At 49.0% G+C, this 13,281-nt stretch overlaps 1 protein-coding gene across 2 annotated transcripts; it reads right to left on the bottom strand.

Annotated features, from left to right (window-relative positions):
- Positions 1 to 677: 677 nt before the first annotated feature.
- Positions 678 to 3,514, bottom strand: CFL2 (cofilin 2). 2 transcript variants are annotated; one of them, XM_065753358.1, is made up of 4 exons: positions 3,408 to 3,514; positions 1,882 to 2,189; positions 1,719 to 1,795; positions 678 to 1,627 (listed from the first exon to the last, which is right to left on the bottom strand). In XM_065753358.1, exons 1-4 carry the CDS (start codon positions 3,408 to 3,410, stop codon positions 1,515 to 1,517), a joined length of 501 nt encoding a protein of 166 aa, XP_065609430.1. In that variant the 5' UTR covers positions 3,411 to 3,514; the 3' UTR covers positions 678 to 1,514. The 2 variants fall into 2 exon arrangements, with proteins under 2 accessions (XP_065609430.1, XP_065609441.1); XM_065753369.1 differs by lacking the exon at positions 3,408 to 3,514 and adding an exon at positions 2,469 to 2,767.
- Positions 3,515 to 13,281: the final 9,767 nt, after the last annotated feature.

Genomic DNA, 13,281 nt, shown 5'->3' with positions numbered 1-13,281 from the left:
TTTGTGGATAACGATGACAAGATACAAAAGCATGTGTTTGCCATAAATAGCTCTGGCTAACGGAGGATTGCTCACACAGAGCAGATCAAATTCTCTATAAGGAGAGCATTATTTGGCTCTCGGCCAAAACATGTCCCCAGTGCAAGCCTCAGTAGTGGCAAACACTTTCCAGTTCTATTTACATAGAAGTTAACAAGCAGAACAGTTCATCATGGATATTTCTTGTACCAAGTCAGTGCTAACTGGAACACTTAAGAAGCAAAAAGTATTCACCGACCTGTATTCTCCGTTACACTTCATCTTACCAAACCAAGAGAGCTGCAAGATTTCCTGAAGGGTTTAACTCTGCCATGTAGAACTTTAAGAGCATTCAGGTACGACACGCACGGCACGGTTAACTCCTCGGTGCTTGTAAGGTTCTGACACAAGTGTTTCATGGAAGCTAATGGTCTCTAGCAGTGGTAGCTGCTTTTTACGGCAAACCAGGAATAGATCAGAATAGAGCCACAAGTATTGTAAAGCAGTGCCTAAATCGTGATTAGGAATGAAAAACTTGCACTATTTATGATGAGATTAATGATTGTTTATCTTTACAATACTTTCCACAGAAGTTATTTGAAATATGCTTAAATTAAACATACTTTAAAACTATATTTTCCAATGAAAACAAGGCAACGTTCTGTAATAAGCCACAAGTTTTATTGCAACGTGGCCCATTTTTGATCTCAAAAACAACGTTCCATTTAAGGCTCTTTTTAATACAGAAATTGCCACCATGACCTATGTTTTACAAAACTTTAGTGTTTCAAGACTCACGTGGTAAACAGATAACTTCTACTCCTGTTCAGTAGTGTACATTCAATGGAAAACAAAAGGCATCGTAACAGCTACTTCATTTATAAAGATATGCATGTAACAGGAATGAAACTGAGGTACTACAATAATTTGATGACACAGTTACAGCAACTTAATTGGCATTCCTTTGGGGGGGAGGGGCGGGTCAAACATATTACAAAAAAGTGCTTTAAATGCATAGTGTTGTGTGCTGCCATGTCACAAAAATAGGCTTGTCAAGGCAGGTGAGGTGTATGAATGCACAAGAGCCTCATGGAACTGCAATCAAGTGCAACTGTAAGTAATACTGTATAGAGTCTACCATCCCACCAGTGGACAATACTTTCAAGGCATTCAATTAGCTTACCCTTTTGCTGTCTGCTAGACTATTCACATTAACTATCACATTCATTGTACGTGTGGCAAGGAATGCATGCAGCGTCAGTTTTGGCTAAGAGTATGACGTGAAAGCATTCCTTGGATCCTACATAAAACTACCAGGATTAAACAGTCTAATGGCAATCACTGGTAGACTGCTTAACAATGACATCTCCTTCAGGGGCAGAAGGGAAGGGACTTATTTTTGAGGAGGGAAGGAGAAAGGGAGACTAATACTATTCCAATTGATCGAGCTGCAGAAATGGAAGCTCCTTAGATCCAGATGGCACTTGTCTGTCTTTTTATAAGGGTTTTCCTTCAAGTGAAACTACCACGTTGCCTCCCAATTTCTCTCCGAGTGTTGAACGGTCCTTAATATCATCCAAACCATTTACTTGCCACTCATGTTTAATACCTGAAAGACAGATGGACAACAGGGTATTCATGAAAACCTCAGTGTCTAAACAGCATTGGGACTCACAACTGAGACATTTTTAGGTCCGTACCTGTAAATTTCTTTTTAATGGCATCTTTAGAGCTTGCGTAGATCATCTTGCTTTTTAAAGGTGCACTTTCAGGAGCCCTTTAAAGGAGGAAAAACAGTTACTCAATCACCCAGTGTTAAGTCACGCATATCTGAATTTAACTGCAAGCTTTGCTTCTACACACCAGAATATAAATACCAGATCTTCTTTCTTAGATTCCTTTGTCTCATATGTGGCATCGTACAAAGCGTATCGGCAATCATTCAACGGTAGCAACTTCACAAAGGCTGTATAGGGGTCCTCCACAGTATCCCCAATGTCACCAACCAGTATCTGCTTGGCCTCTTCTACAATTATCTGCTTTTTGTCATCACTTAAGCAGAAGAGAACGGCTTTCTTTCTCTTTTTAATCTCTTCCGGGGTCGAAGATTTTCTTACTTTCATGTCATTAAAAACCTTTATGACTTCATCATTCACTGTTACTCCAGAAGCCTGTAAAATGAGATCAGAGGAACGATTTAAGCAGCAAAAATTAGCATTCGCTAACCAACGCGACAGCCTACAGCACCAGATAAAGAACTCCACCTGCCCCTGTGGCAATGAAAACACTGTGCTCAACCTGAACGCGCTGTGAGGTTGGTTAGTCGTGTTGTAGGACTGCTGCAGAGGATACAAAGGAGATGTAAATCCTGCCCACTCAGCATCGCTTTAATTCTGCCCCGCGCTTTTATATGACCCCACACCCGCACCGCTCCCGCACTTTTCCATTACCTGATCGTGCACTCGGGGGCGGGGAAGGAGCCGGACGCGGGACTTTGTAGTTTGGGGCCGGGGTGGGTTTGTGTGATGGAACAAATGCTACGGCAGCGGTTCGCGGCCAGCACTGTCACGACTCTCATTTTGCTGGGTGATGTAAGGCTCCACAAGCAGGAGAGATGCTTTCTGCATTGTGTCAGCCCCGACGCTGCGCTTTAACAACTCCCGACTTCTATTTCGCACTACCAGCGTTCTCCGACCGCTATTTCTCCCCGAGCAAACCGGGCTTACAACGCGCTCAGCTAACCAAGCCGTCAGACCCCAAACCCACAGCGGCAAGAAGACAAAACACAGACGGGTCGAGCGTTCAGCTCGCGGTGACAAAACACAAACCCTCGGAACAGCCGCCCTCGAGCCGGCGAGCACATCCGCAGCGTCCTTGCCTTCGGCGCAACCGCCGCATCCGGGCCCGATCGCTCGCCGCAGGCGCGGGCAGGTGCACGGGGCGGCGGCTTTGTCCCGCGGAGCAGTGCCCGCCGCCGCGCTTTGTTCGCCGCTCGCTCGGGCGCGGCGCGCCGCATCCCCGCCCGGCCCCGCCGCGATCCCGCTCCGCACGGCCCGGCCCGGCCCGGTCCCGTCGGCTGCGGCGGCGCCCCGAGCCCAGCGGGGCACGGCCCGCCGGGACCCCCTCCCACCTCGCCCGGCCTTGGCGCGCGGATACAACGGGCGCGCGGACGGACTCCGCCCGGGCGGCCGCGGGGAGCGCCGCACCCACCGCCCGCTGCCGGCCCTCGGTCCCGGGGCCGCTCCCACCGCCCCTTCCCCCCGCAGCGGGCTAAAATTAGACTAAAATGGCCGCCGGAGGCCGCGGGGTCTGAGCGCGCCGCGTCAGGCCCGCTCGGCCTCTCGGCCCCGGGGCCGCCTCCCCGCCCGGCCGCGCCGTGCCGCCCTTACCATGGCGCCGGGTCCGGGGCGGCTGCCTGCGGTGCGGGGCTGCTGCGCGCAGGAGAGCGCTGCGCTGCGCTGCGCCGGGGGCGAGGCGGGCGGGGACTCGGGCCGGGCGGGGGAAGAGCCGCGGCGGCCGGGGAGGGCCGGTCACATGGGCAGCGCCGCCACCACGTGCCGCCGGCGCGGCGCTGTACGGCCCGCCCCGCCCGGCCCCGCGGGGAAGCGCCTGGGGGCGGCGGGAGGAAAGCCGCGCTTCCTCTTTGTGGTCCGGCCGCAGCTCCGCGCGGCGCCCTTCCGGGCCACGGGCAGTCTGGATGCGGCCTTCCCTGTCCGCCCGGCTTCCCCCGGGACCCGCCCGGCCGCCCGTTCGCTGCTGTAACGTGGGTGTCCGTTCCGACACGTGCGGCCGCGCCGCCTAACGGGGTCACGGTGGCGGCCGTGCTCCTGGACGCTGAGCGCAGCCGCTGCCCCGCGCCGCAGCTCACCACGAGCGGCCGCTCTCAGCGCAGGTACTCTGTGCCGCTCGGCAGTCGCTGTCTGGAGCATCGCTACCCCGCCGGGGGTCGGGTTCTGTGCACGCCAAGCAGGGGGCACGTGTCATTGCTGCCGTCTGCCATCTCCTTGTTCCACTCTGAATGCGAGCTGTGCTGCTGCTATAGCTGTCAGCCGTCTGTGAGCACAGAGCTGGGGGGGCCTGGCACGTGTGTGAAAGAACCGCTGATACGGCTGGGCAGGGCGCGGCGTGCAAGGGGTGAGGAGCAGTATTAAAAGATAGGAGGATGGCTGCTAGGAAAACAAGAAAGAAAGGCCCTCCTGGGACCATGCCACTTGTCTGGGCAGGGGTCAGACACGGTACGCTGGACATGGACATCTGTGTCTCCAACACAGCAGGCGGGAGACGGGACTGTTGGCACTGCTTGGCTCTCATCCAGTGAGCTGCTGTGTGGCAGCCTGGGCTCCTGGGCAGGCAGGATCCACCCAGCGGTATGCGTGAGCAGCCAGCTCCCCAAAGCACCCAGGCTGTTAGTGGTGTTTTGGTGGAGACCACCAAACTGGTGCACACGTGTGCATATGTGTGTGTTCATACTGTGCTGCATGATGTGTGAGGCCTTTTTTCCCCCCTTTCACCATCACTGCATGCCGCCATGTTGACACGATGAGTCACATCCTGCCCTCTCTGATTTCAGAGTTCAGACCTGAATTGAACTCAGTGAGACCTAAAACGTGACCCATCAGCCTTGAGGCTGCTACCCTACAGCTGCACGATGGCTCCAGCCCTCACATCCATGCAGTCCCTGCCAACACAGAGACAAAGATGGCAGCTCTGCCGCCACAGACTTTCTTCCAGCCAATGGCTCCTCCTTTGTTTGCACTGCCAACAGCATCAGACCCAGGAAGAGAGCTCATACTGCGTAATTGCATTTCATGTAATCCATAACACAGTTCAGTTTTCAAATACAACATGTGCTTTTGATCGTACAAGTAATTAGGTAAAATAGGTGAAGATTTATAGGATTTAACAGCACAACTATTAAAATGGATAATTCTCCAGACACAGTTTATGGTTGGCTTACAGCAATTTAAGTCCAGTGAGACCATCTCCTCAGCCCATTTTGGGATGTCTCCCATACAGCTTCACAGGCTTTGGTGAACTCCAGCTGCTCAGCGTGGTTTGGTGAATCACAAACCCATTTGAGACACGGCACTGTGTCAGTATTCATGGCACGTGCCCTTCTGTGTCCTTGCACCCTGGCACCAGGTGGCCACTGGGAGAACAGCAGCAAGGGATTCATGGCATTTGAAAATGCATTAAGCCGTGCACGCTTGCAGGGCATCCTGCAGTGCCCAGTAAGTCCCAACACTGCTGTGGCCTCAGCAGGCTGCTCCTGTCACTTGTGAAAGACCACCAAAGTGCCCCAGTCCCATGTGGCCTCCACGTGTCACCCTCCCCACCTGCACAGAGGCCTGCCCCAGCACACTGAGGCACAGACATCAAGGGGTGGGAGAGAGTCACTAGTCCCAGAGCCACACAGCTGGGCTGATGCTCCAGGGATGACAAGTCAAAATCAGGCCTGACTCATCTCCTGCTCACTGCCATGGAAACTGAATAATGAGACCTCACCGGGTGCCTAGCTGAGGCCTCCAGCCAGGCAGGATGCTGCTCCTCAGGGCTCTGACTGACCTGGCAGTCACCAGAGCGCTGAAAAGGATTAAAGAGGGGGTATTTTTATGACTTTTTAGAAATCTGTGAGAGAGAAACAAGTTTAACGTCCAGAGAGGTCAGAGGTAAGCAAGAAAATGAGTGTCAGACTCCTGGTGTCAGCAGCCACCAGAACATGAACTTGTGATGGAGTCCAGTGGTGACCTTGGGAGGCCACAGAAACGGCGGATGACCAGCCAAAAGCAACAGTGACAGAACAAAACGTGTTGCGGGATCACGCTGGGGCAAAGCTGTTACTCCTCTGGTCCTCACCCCAGATCTGGCTGCATGCAGGAGGCATCAGGTTTCACTGCCCAGGTTGCCACAAGGCCCTCATCCCACCTGGCCTCTCTGAAACAGCCCAGCCATGCAGTGACACGCTGTGCTGAGCACACGCCTCTGAGGAAACCTCCACGTCCCCCTCACCCTCGGTGGACAGAGGCAGTGACTCACAGTGCAGCAGAAGGCACTGCTCATTTGGGTTCCACTCCTGGGTGCTCACTGGCATGAAATGATCATAATGAACAGAGCTGCCTTCTCTCTTAAATCAGAGCCCTTTGCTTTTGCACTCTCTGCTCCTCTCACGTCACTGAGCTCAGCAGTGCCATTCTAGCCAATTTCCTGCAAAGGTGAGGCCAGCACCGGGCCTCGTCCATGTCCCTGCAGTCACCCAGGCTGCTCCTCGGCCCCGTAACATAACTTGTGAGCTTGTCTGAGTTAAATCTGGCAGAAGGATAGAGGTCACAAATGTAATTAAGATACTTAATTAAGTGATTAAGCCTCATAAAATAATTCATTTGAGATAGAAGAAAGTGGGGCTGTATGCCTACAGGTTCAACTCAGGGACACGTTGAGTTCTGCTGCCAGACTTCAGATCCCTTCAGGTGCTGGCAAGCCATCTTCATTTAGAGGGCTATAAAGGGAAGGCAGATGAACTTGTGTGGGTGTTTGCTGAAGTAACAGAAAGTCTCAGCACTCAGTTGAAGTCAGTACAAAGTTCAGTCAGTCCCAGGGCTCCAGCAGCAGCAGCTGATGCTCTCTCAGGCAGCCGCTCTCTTGGGGCCACTAAAATCCCAAGTTGGTGGGTCATGGCCCCGGGCTCCCACTGACCAGACATCAACCCATGGGCAGCAAAGGACAGATTTAATAAAGAAGTAGTGACATCATTCCAGGGATAATGTTTAAATGTAACAAAGATAGGAATAAAAAATGCTCCAGTGAGAGAAACTAATGGCAGAAAAATGGGTAAACAAAACAAAAAAAAATCACCCAAAATCTAACACAGAGGGAAATTTTGCTCAGCACTATTCATAAACACTCATGAGATAAAAAAATGACTTCTAATTACTTACCATGTGTTCTACATTCACACAGCTTTGCACATCTTCAGTGCTGGGAGAAGTAACTTCTGTTTACTCCAAAAGCCTTCATAAATGCCCACATGCCTTGCAAAATGTGTTTTCTCCAGGAGCAATTTCTTCCCACATCTCTCTTCCTGCTGCCTCTTGTTCACAGTTGAGATAAATTCACAGCACAATCTCAGGTAAAGAAGGATTTATTCCATCAGCCACTGGGCTGCATATCAATAATTCAGTCCTGACACTGTTACCATCTTTATGTGTTTGTTTGCTTTTAAGAAAACCTTCATTCCTGTGGTAAAGACTAAATTTTTTTCACTTATAAGTGCCTGCAAGCTCTTTATTGTAATTATTAATAAAGTCTCCCCACCCAATGGATACTGTCTCTTTGTTCCCTGAGCTGCTGAGGTCACTCACAAAACTGTGCCAAGCTCAGGGGCAGGACATGGAGCTTGGTGCCCCTGCCATGCTTTGGGCTGCGTAGTATCCTTCCTCCCTTGGAAGGAAATGCAGCTCATTTGCAACTGTTATTTACTAAAACTTCAGTTTCAAACAGTGAGGTCTGACTTTCCTTCTCAATGGCAACCTTTGACAGCACCAGCTCCAAGAGAGTTTGCTGCTTTACAACACTGCATTGAAGAGGTACATATATCTGTACACAGAGTGAAGCAGAATCCTGACTGTAGCAGACGTGGATGTGTGTGTTAGATCCCCTCTAAAGACTGAAAATGTGAAAAACAGCATCATTTTCCGGAAGGCGACGTCAGTGCTGTGCTTCACAGAATAATGCTTATTGCAGTGACATGGCAAGAAGGGAGCCAAAGTGACCTGGAAAACCAGGCATATAGATCTGACCCATACGCTGGGTAAGTACACCGGGGAAAAGCTGCCAGGCAGCTTTGCAAGTATAGACTGTAATGCAAAACAAAATATTGATTTTATTTAATTTTTCTGATAAAATAAAAGTCCAAATATTCTTCAAGCAGCCAAAAAGCAATGACACAATTTGCTGGATGTGTTGGTCAGCTGAAAAACTTCTTCTGGATAATCCATTCCCTTTGTGTTCTTATTTCATATACATAACTTTTTCCTACAAAATGAGCTAATGGCACAGTCAACTAAAACGTTTAAATTTCTCATGTTGAAAGGATGCCAGCTGTGAAAACTGGAGGAGGAAAAACCAAATTGTTTTCTGGTACTGCCAGTTCATTTTTGGCTGAAGAACACTGCTTTGGGTCCAAAGAGCATCACTCTCTCCATTTGTGCCAGCAGCAGGAGCATGCTGCACAGAGAAGTGCAAAGCATGGGAAGTGATGTTGGGATCTGCTCTTTCAGCATGTTCCCCAACCCACAGCAGCCACTCCCAGCCACACAGGAATCTAGCAGCCCCAGGCTCCTTCCTGTCACTATTCAAGGACACACACGAGTAGCACAGAGGAGATGCCATTAATAGTTCTGCTGCTTTCTGTCAGGAGCTTCCAGTGGAGCTGTAAAGTTGGGATGCCTGAGGTTAGCAGGGAAGTTAATCAACTCACTAGTCCCAAGAGGTACTTCTCCAGTAGCAGTTGCACCCTTTGCTAACCTCTTCAGGTTTGTGGCTAAAATCCCCCTGCTCTTCCATGAGAAGAAAATTGTCCATCATGACAGCAGCTGTTCAGCAGGACACCGCCGTGCTCCTGGCTCGTGTGTCTCCTGCTGCAGTGAGGTCTGCTGCCCAGCACATCACTCATCAACATTCTGCAATTTGCACTTCTCCTGTATCTTACACAGTTTCAGTTCAGCTCTTGTGCTGCCAGTCTCAAAGAACTATTTTTCCCTCCAAATTTAGGAAGTCAAATCCTGTTGCCTGTTACACCAGGATTTCTGTGGTTTTGCCACAGCTTAGGAGCAGATTTTTTTCTTCAAGAGGTTTTTTTCTTACTTTTCAGTACTGTGGCTTAGCAATTGCTTCTTCACTTGTTTAGCATACAAAACTCTAAATGTGACAGTACTCAGACAAAGGAGCACAAAGGACTTGCTTGGGTTTCCGAAACCTTGTTCACGACTGACAGATCAGCTCCACTCAGCAGAGGAGGAGATGCCATAGCTGGAAGTGGCGGTTTCTTGGCTGACTTCAGACTGATTCTTATAGATTGACTGCCAGAAGCTGCACTGTGGGCAGACATCTCAGCAGATCGCACAGCATAAGCTGGTGTACCTCTGGGAAGAGGTGGGAACCATTGAAGGAATTGTGGATAGAGGCGTGCAAACCTTCAAGAGACATTTGGGCTGGTTAGTGTGTAAGGAACACAGTGCAAATTTGCTATACTCCTCTTTACAGAGCAGTCCAAAGAAGTGGGCCTCAGAGACAACAAGGGCTGCTGGTGGAACACGGGATCCTCCTTCAGCAGCTGGATATGCACAACACAGGATGTACACAGCCCACACACACTGCAAACATTAATCCCACATCTTGCAGCCTGGCCCTGGTTCTACTGCTGCGCTGAAGATGACACCTCACCTCTCCATGCTTCTCTTCCTGCTGTAGTTGGGGATGAGGCCCTTGAAGTCATCATCACATCCATGACTTGCAGGCTCACCTTCAGGAGACATCATTGCAACACAAGAAATATTCACCAGGAAAGGATTAAATCCAGCCCAGGAGTTGAGGAAGCCATCACAAAAGTGCCAGGACAAGGGACATTAAGTTGCATGGCCCACTGAGATTCAAAGTTGTAAAAGCCTGACAAAAAATGGCTGACTCTTTTTCTTCTGAATTTGTCATTATTAAAATCGCTCCAGACAGACCTAGAACTCAGTTTGTTGTAGCACTGCATCCAGATGTAAGGAAATGCTGTTTTATGGAGGCTGGACCTGAGGATTGGTTCTTAGAAACCTCTTTAAAACAAGGATGGACACACTAAGGAAACAAAAGAAGAACATGCTAAGGATGCACGAGGTAATCTACTCGTGTGTCTGTCCCCAGCATTGCAAGACCCCTCACGAAGCATTAAGATCAGTCAATCTTGCATTTGAAAACCGGTACGCTTTTGTTTTCCAGAGAGCAATCTAAAAATAAAATATTAACTAAGCACAACATGCTAAATACATGAGTTGAGGTCACTTGCTAGTGGATGAGAATGGGCTTTGGGGCACAGGAATATTTATAACTGCAGCCGGATCCCTGGACCTGTCGGTCACTGTGAAAGTGTCCTCCTGTGACAGCAGGACTCGAGCAGTGCCAGGACTGCAGAGCCCAGCATGTGACCGATGGTGGGATCTAGGAAGGAATGCTCACGAAAAGGAACTATGATGTCCTGATCCAACAGGCAAAGCCACGTACAAATTCAGAACCAGAACGTTTTAGCATCCTGGATCGCGTTTCTGGCATTTCACAGGAGCCAAGCCACAGTACAACTGTTCCCTTTTAAAGTCCTTTCCTCTCCAGACTAATTTGTTCTGTAAGGTGCCTGGAGAAGAAAAATAGAAAGACGTATAGATTATTACTATACATGCTCTTACAGGACTCAATCTAGGGGATTATACAGTAATTTAAAGTCTAAATAACTTGGTAAACTAAGAATAGCAAATAACACTCAAGCTTGACTGTATTACCCTATCAAAGCAGGAATACCCCTCTGCAACTCTGTTACAAGTCACAAGGGCAATTACACCTCCAATACCCCATTTCTCCACATGGTTCAGGCAGTACCCAGCACCGGGATCCCAGCACTGCCCAATGGGGCCACCAGGCAATTGTGTGCTATAGCACAGTGCTGCTCAGGTTGGAGGATAAAGACCCTTTATTTCCTGTTTCCTTGGGACTAACATGAGAAATGAAACTCAAATCACCACAGAGAAGAATACATGAAAGTTGATCTTATGCACGTTGTAATGCAATGTCCTCAGAGGAAACTTGGCCTGACTGAACAGCTGGATGTGTTCTGCAAACAGCAGCGGAGCAGGGTGCTGTGCTCACCGCCAGCAGCACGCACAGCCTTGCTCCAGGCAGCCCCCCTCTTGACTCGTAAGTTTCAGAAAACATTTTTTTTCTTCTCCTTTCACAGAAAAATAATTGTACTTACAACTAAAAATATGTATATATGCCAGCAATTTTTCATAAAAGAAGCACTACAAAGCCTGGAGAAGGATATATTAAAGCAGAGAGAGAAGCCCAAAGTCAGCATCTGCTTACTTTTTGGAAAACATAATCTGTGGCCTTCTGCCACTGAAAACATTGCACTTCACGGTGGCGTTTAGTACTTCAGTGTACTCCATTACAGAGCATGGGTTTGGAAAAGCATCCATCTCCCAGAATGCAGCTCTGATCATCTGCCTGCAGGTGCACAGCCAGGGCTGGGGTGCCTCGCCCTCAGCTATCAGATTTAGCTGAGCACTTAAACACAACCACAGCCACACATTGTCTCTGCCGCCCCAAACACGGGCTGCTGCTGCTGCGGTATGGCCAGAGGGAGCCAGGATCTGAGCCCAGCACTGCTGGCTTCTGTAGGCACTGAAGTACTATGCTCATGAATGGTAACTTGCTTTAAAAGCAGATGGTTTATGGCAATTAAAATTCAAAACTTGGTATGGGTATACACACATATCCACATAATTTAAAAACATGTCTGTTCCCAGATTTTGCAATATGTGGGTGTAGTGTGGAGGTCCCAGCCCACGCCCCTGACAGCAGATACAGCCCATCACAGCCTTCCAGCATTGCTGAAGGTTTCCAGCTCAGCTGCCACCAGGTGAAGCTGGCAGAGGGCACAGCAGCTGAGATTACCTGCCTGCTGACAGAGGCCAAAGAAAACACTCCCTTCTCTAAGGGAGCAGGGGGAAATAAAATCATAAAAAGCCTTCCTGACACAATCAGAAAAAGTGTAAGTGGAGCACGGAAAAGCAATAACAAAAGCACCAACGCAAGGCAGTCCACTGAGAGAGATGTGACAGGGGTGAACCATACCCGCTTTTCTTGTGCGCCTGAGCACACAGCAGCCACAAGACAAGCTAAGTAACTCCACGAGCAGCACCACACCACAGACAGTCAGGTCTGCACTGCACGCACAGCACGTTCAAATGTTTTAAGCACAGCTGCTCAGAGAAGTGGGAACTCTTCCCTGTTTCACTGTCAGCAAGTTTAGCAAAGGCTTTCGGTTTGCAAACTTAATGTACAATTGCTAACTTTGACAAAAGCACACAAACAACTCAGACATAAACTGAAGTTATGCTTCTATTCACTGCACAAACTCAAAATTCTAGTTGTGGTGCTAAGGGGAAACTACTGAAGGAAACAGCCCTGGAGAAGGACCGAGAGGAATGAACAGCTGAGAATAGGTTCAGGACAGTGAGAATTTAAACTGCATCTGTCACAGCCGTGTGTCTGTGTCCAGCTCCCTGTGCCCCCCAAAGTATTCACATTCAAGTCAATGGGCACTATTCATGCAGACAAGAACTCACACAACTGTTTGTGCAACCTGCTGGTCAACACTACTGCATCCTCCTGGGACTAGTTAGATGCAGGGAGATACAGTAAAAATCACCCAGCCTGCAGACAAGTCTGCTGCTCTCAGTTCCTTACTGTGTTCAGCACTTTGGGACAGTAAAGTCTGAAACACAGGAAATGCTTCTTTGATCCAGTAGCAAGAGAAGCAGCTCATGTATGAACTCTGAAGCACTAACAGGCATTTTAAAATGTACTACCCGCATACTTCAACCAAAGAAACAACAAAGCCCTTCAAATTGATCAGTCCCTTATCACCATCCACACGCCAGACTCAAGAAAATGCCAGCTGCTGCCATGTCTAAGGCAAAGTAAGTACCTACAGGCAGAGAAAACCCACAACTGCGTAGCAAGTAGTTGTCTACATGTACAGGTCTCATTGCTACAAGACACAGAACAAACACATGCAGAGAAGCTGCTGCAGCAAACCTCATCTTTCAGTTTTTGCCAGTGTCTGCACTCTCACCCCCTAATCTGTGCTCCATGCAGTTTTCTTCAGATATGGAGGTATGGATCTGAAGTCAAAATTCTGTTAAAAGTATCCTTACTGTCCTCTGGTATTGATCTTTTAACACCTTTCTACACCATTAGAACAAAGATCCTAATTAGGGAACCACACGGCTTATATACACTCTTCTTGCATTTCCTACACACAGATGAGTATCTGCAGCGCACAGAGACCAGGGATCACAGTGGCTGCATCTGCTGAAAATGCTCAATAGCATCCTCATGCCAAAATCAAATTATTTTGTGTTCTCTCCAGCAACACGTCCCAGTAAATCACTGGTGGAAGTGCAATACGCCACAAAAAATAAGCGTCAGAAACTCAAAATACTTTGA

Source organism: Cyrtonyx montezumae, unplaced genomic scaffold, assembly GCF_038088225.1.
Source record: "Cyrtonyx montezumae isolate F1298 unplaced genomic scaffold, pur_monq_1.0 scaffold_10, whole genome shotgun sequence".
Lineage (NCBI taxonomy): Eukaryota > Metazoa > Chordata > Aves > Galliformes > Odontophoridae > Cyrtonyx > Cyrtonyx montezumae.
Note: the sequence above shows the minus strand (reverse complement) of the source record. Positions and strands in the feature narration are given on the sequence as shown.

What these genes read in the sequence shown, in the direction of transcription:
- CFL2 (XM_065753358.1), bottom strand. An exon ending in GATCTGGTATTTATATTCTG is followed by an intron (nt 1,796 to 1,881) that starts GTGTGTAGAAGC and finishes CCTCCTTTAAAG; the next exon opens with GGCTCCTGAAAGTGCACCTT. An exon ending in CATTAAAAAGAAATTTACAG is followed by an intron (nt 1,628 to 1,718) that starts GTACGGACCTAA and finishes TCTGTCTTTCAG; the next exon opens with GTATTAAACATGAGTGGCAA.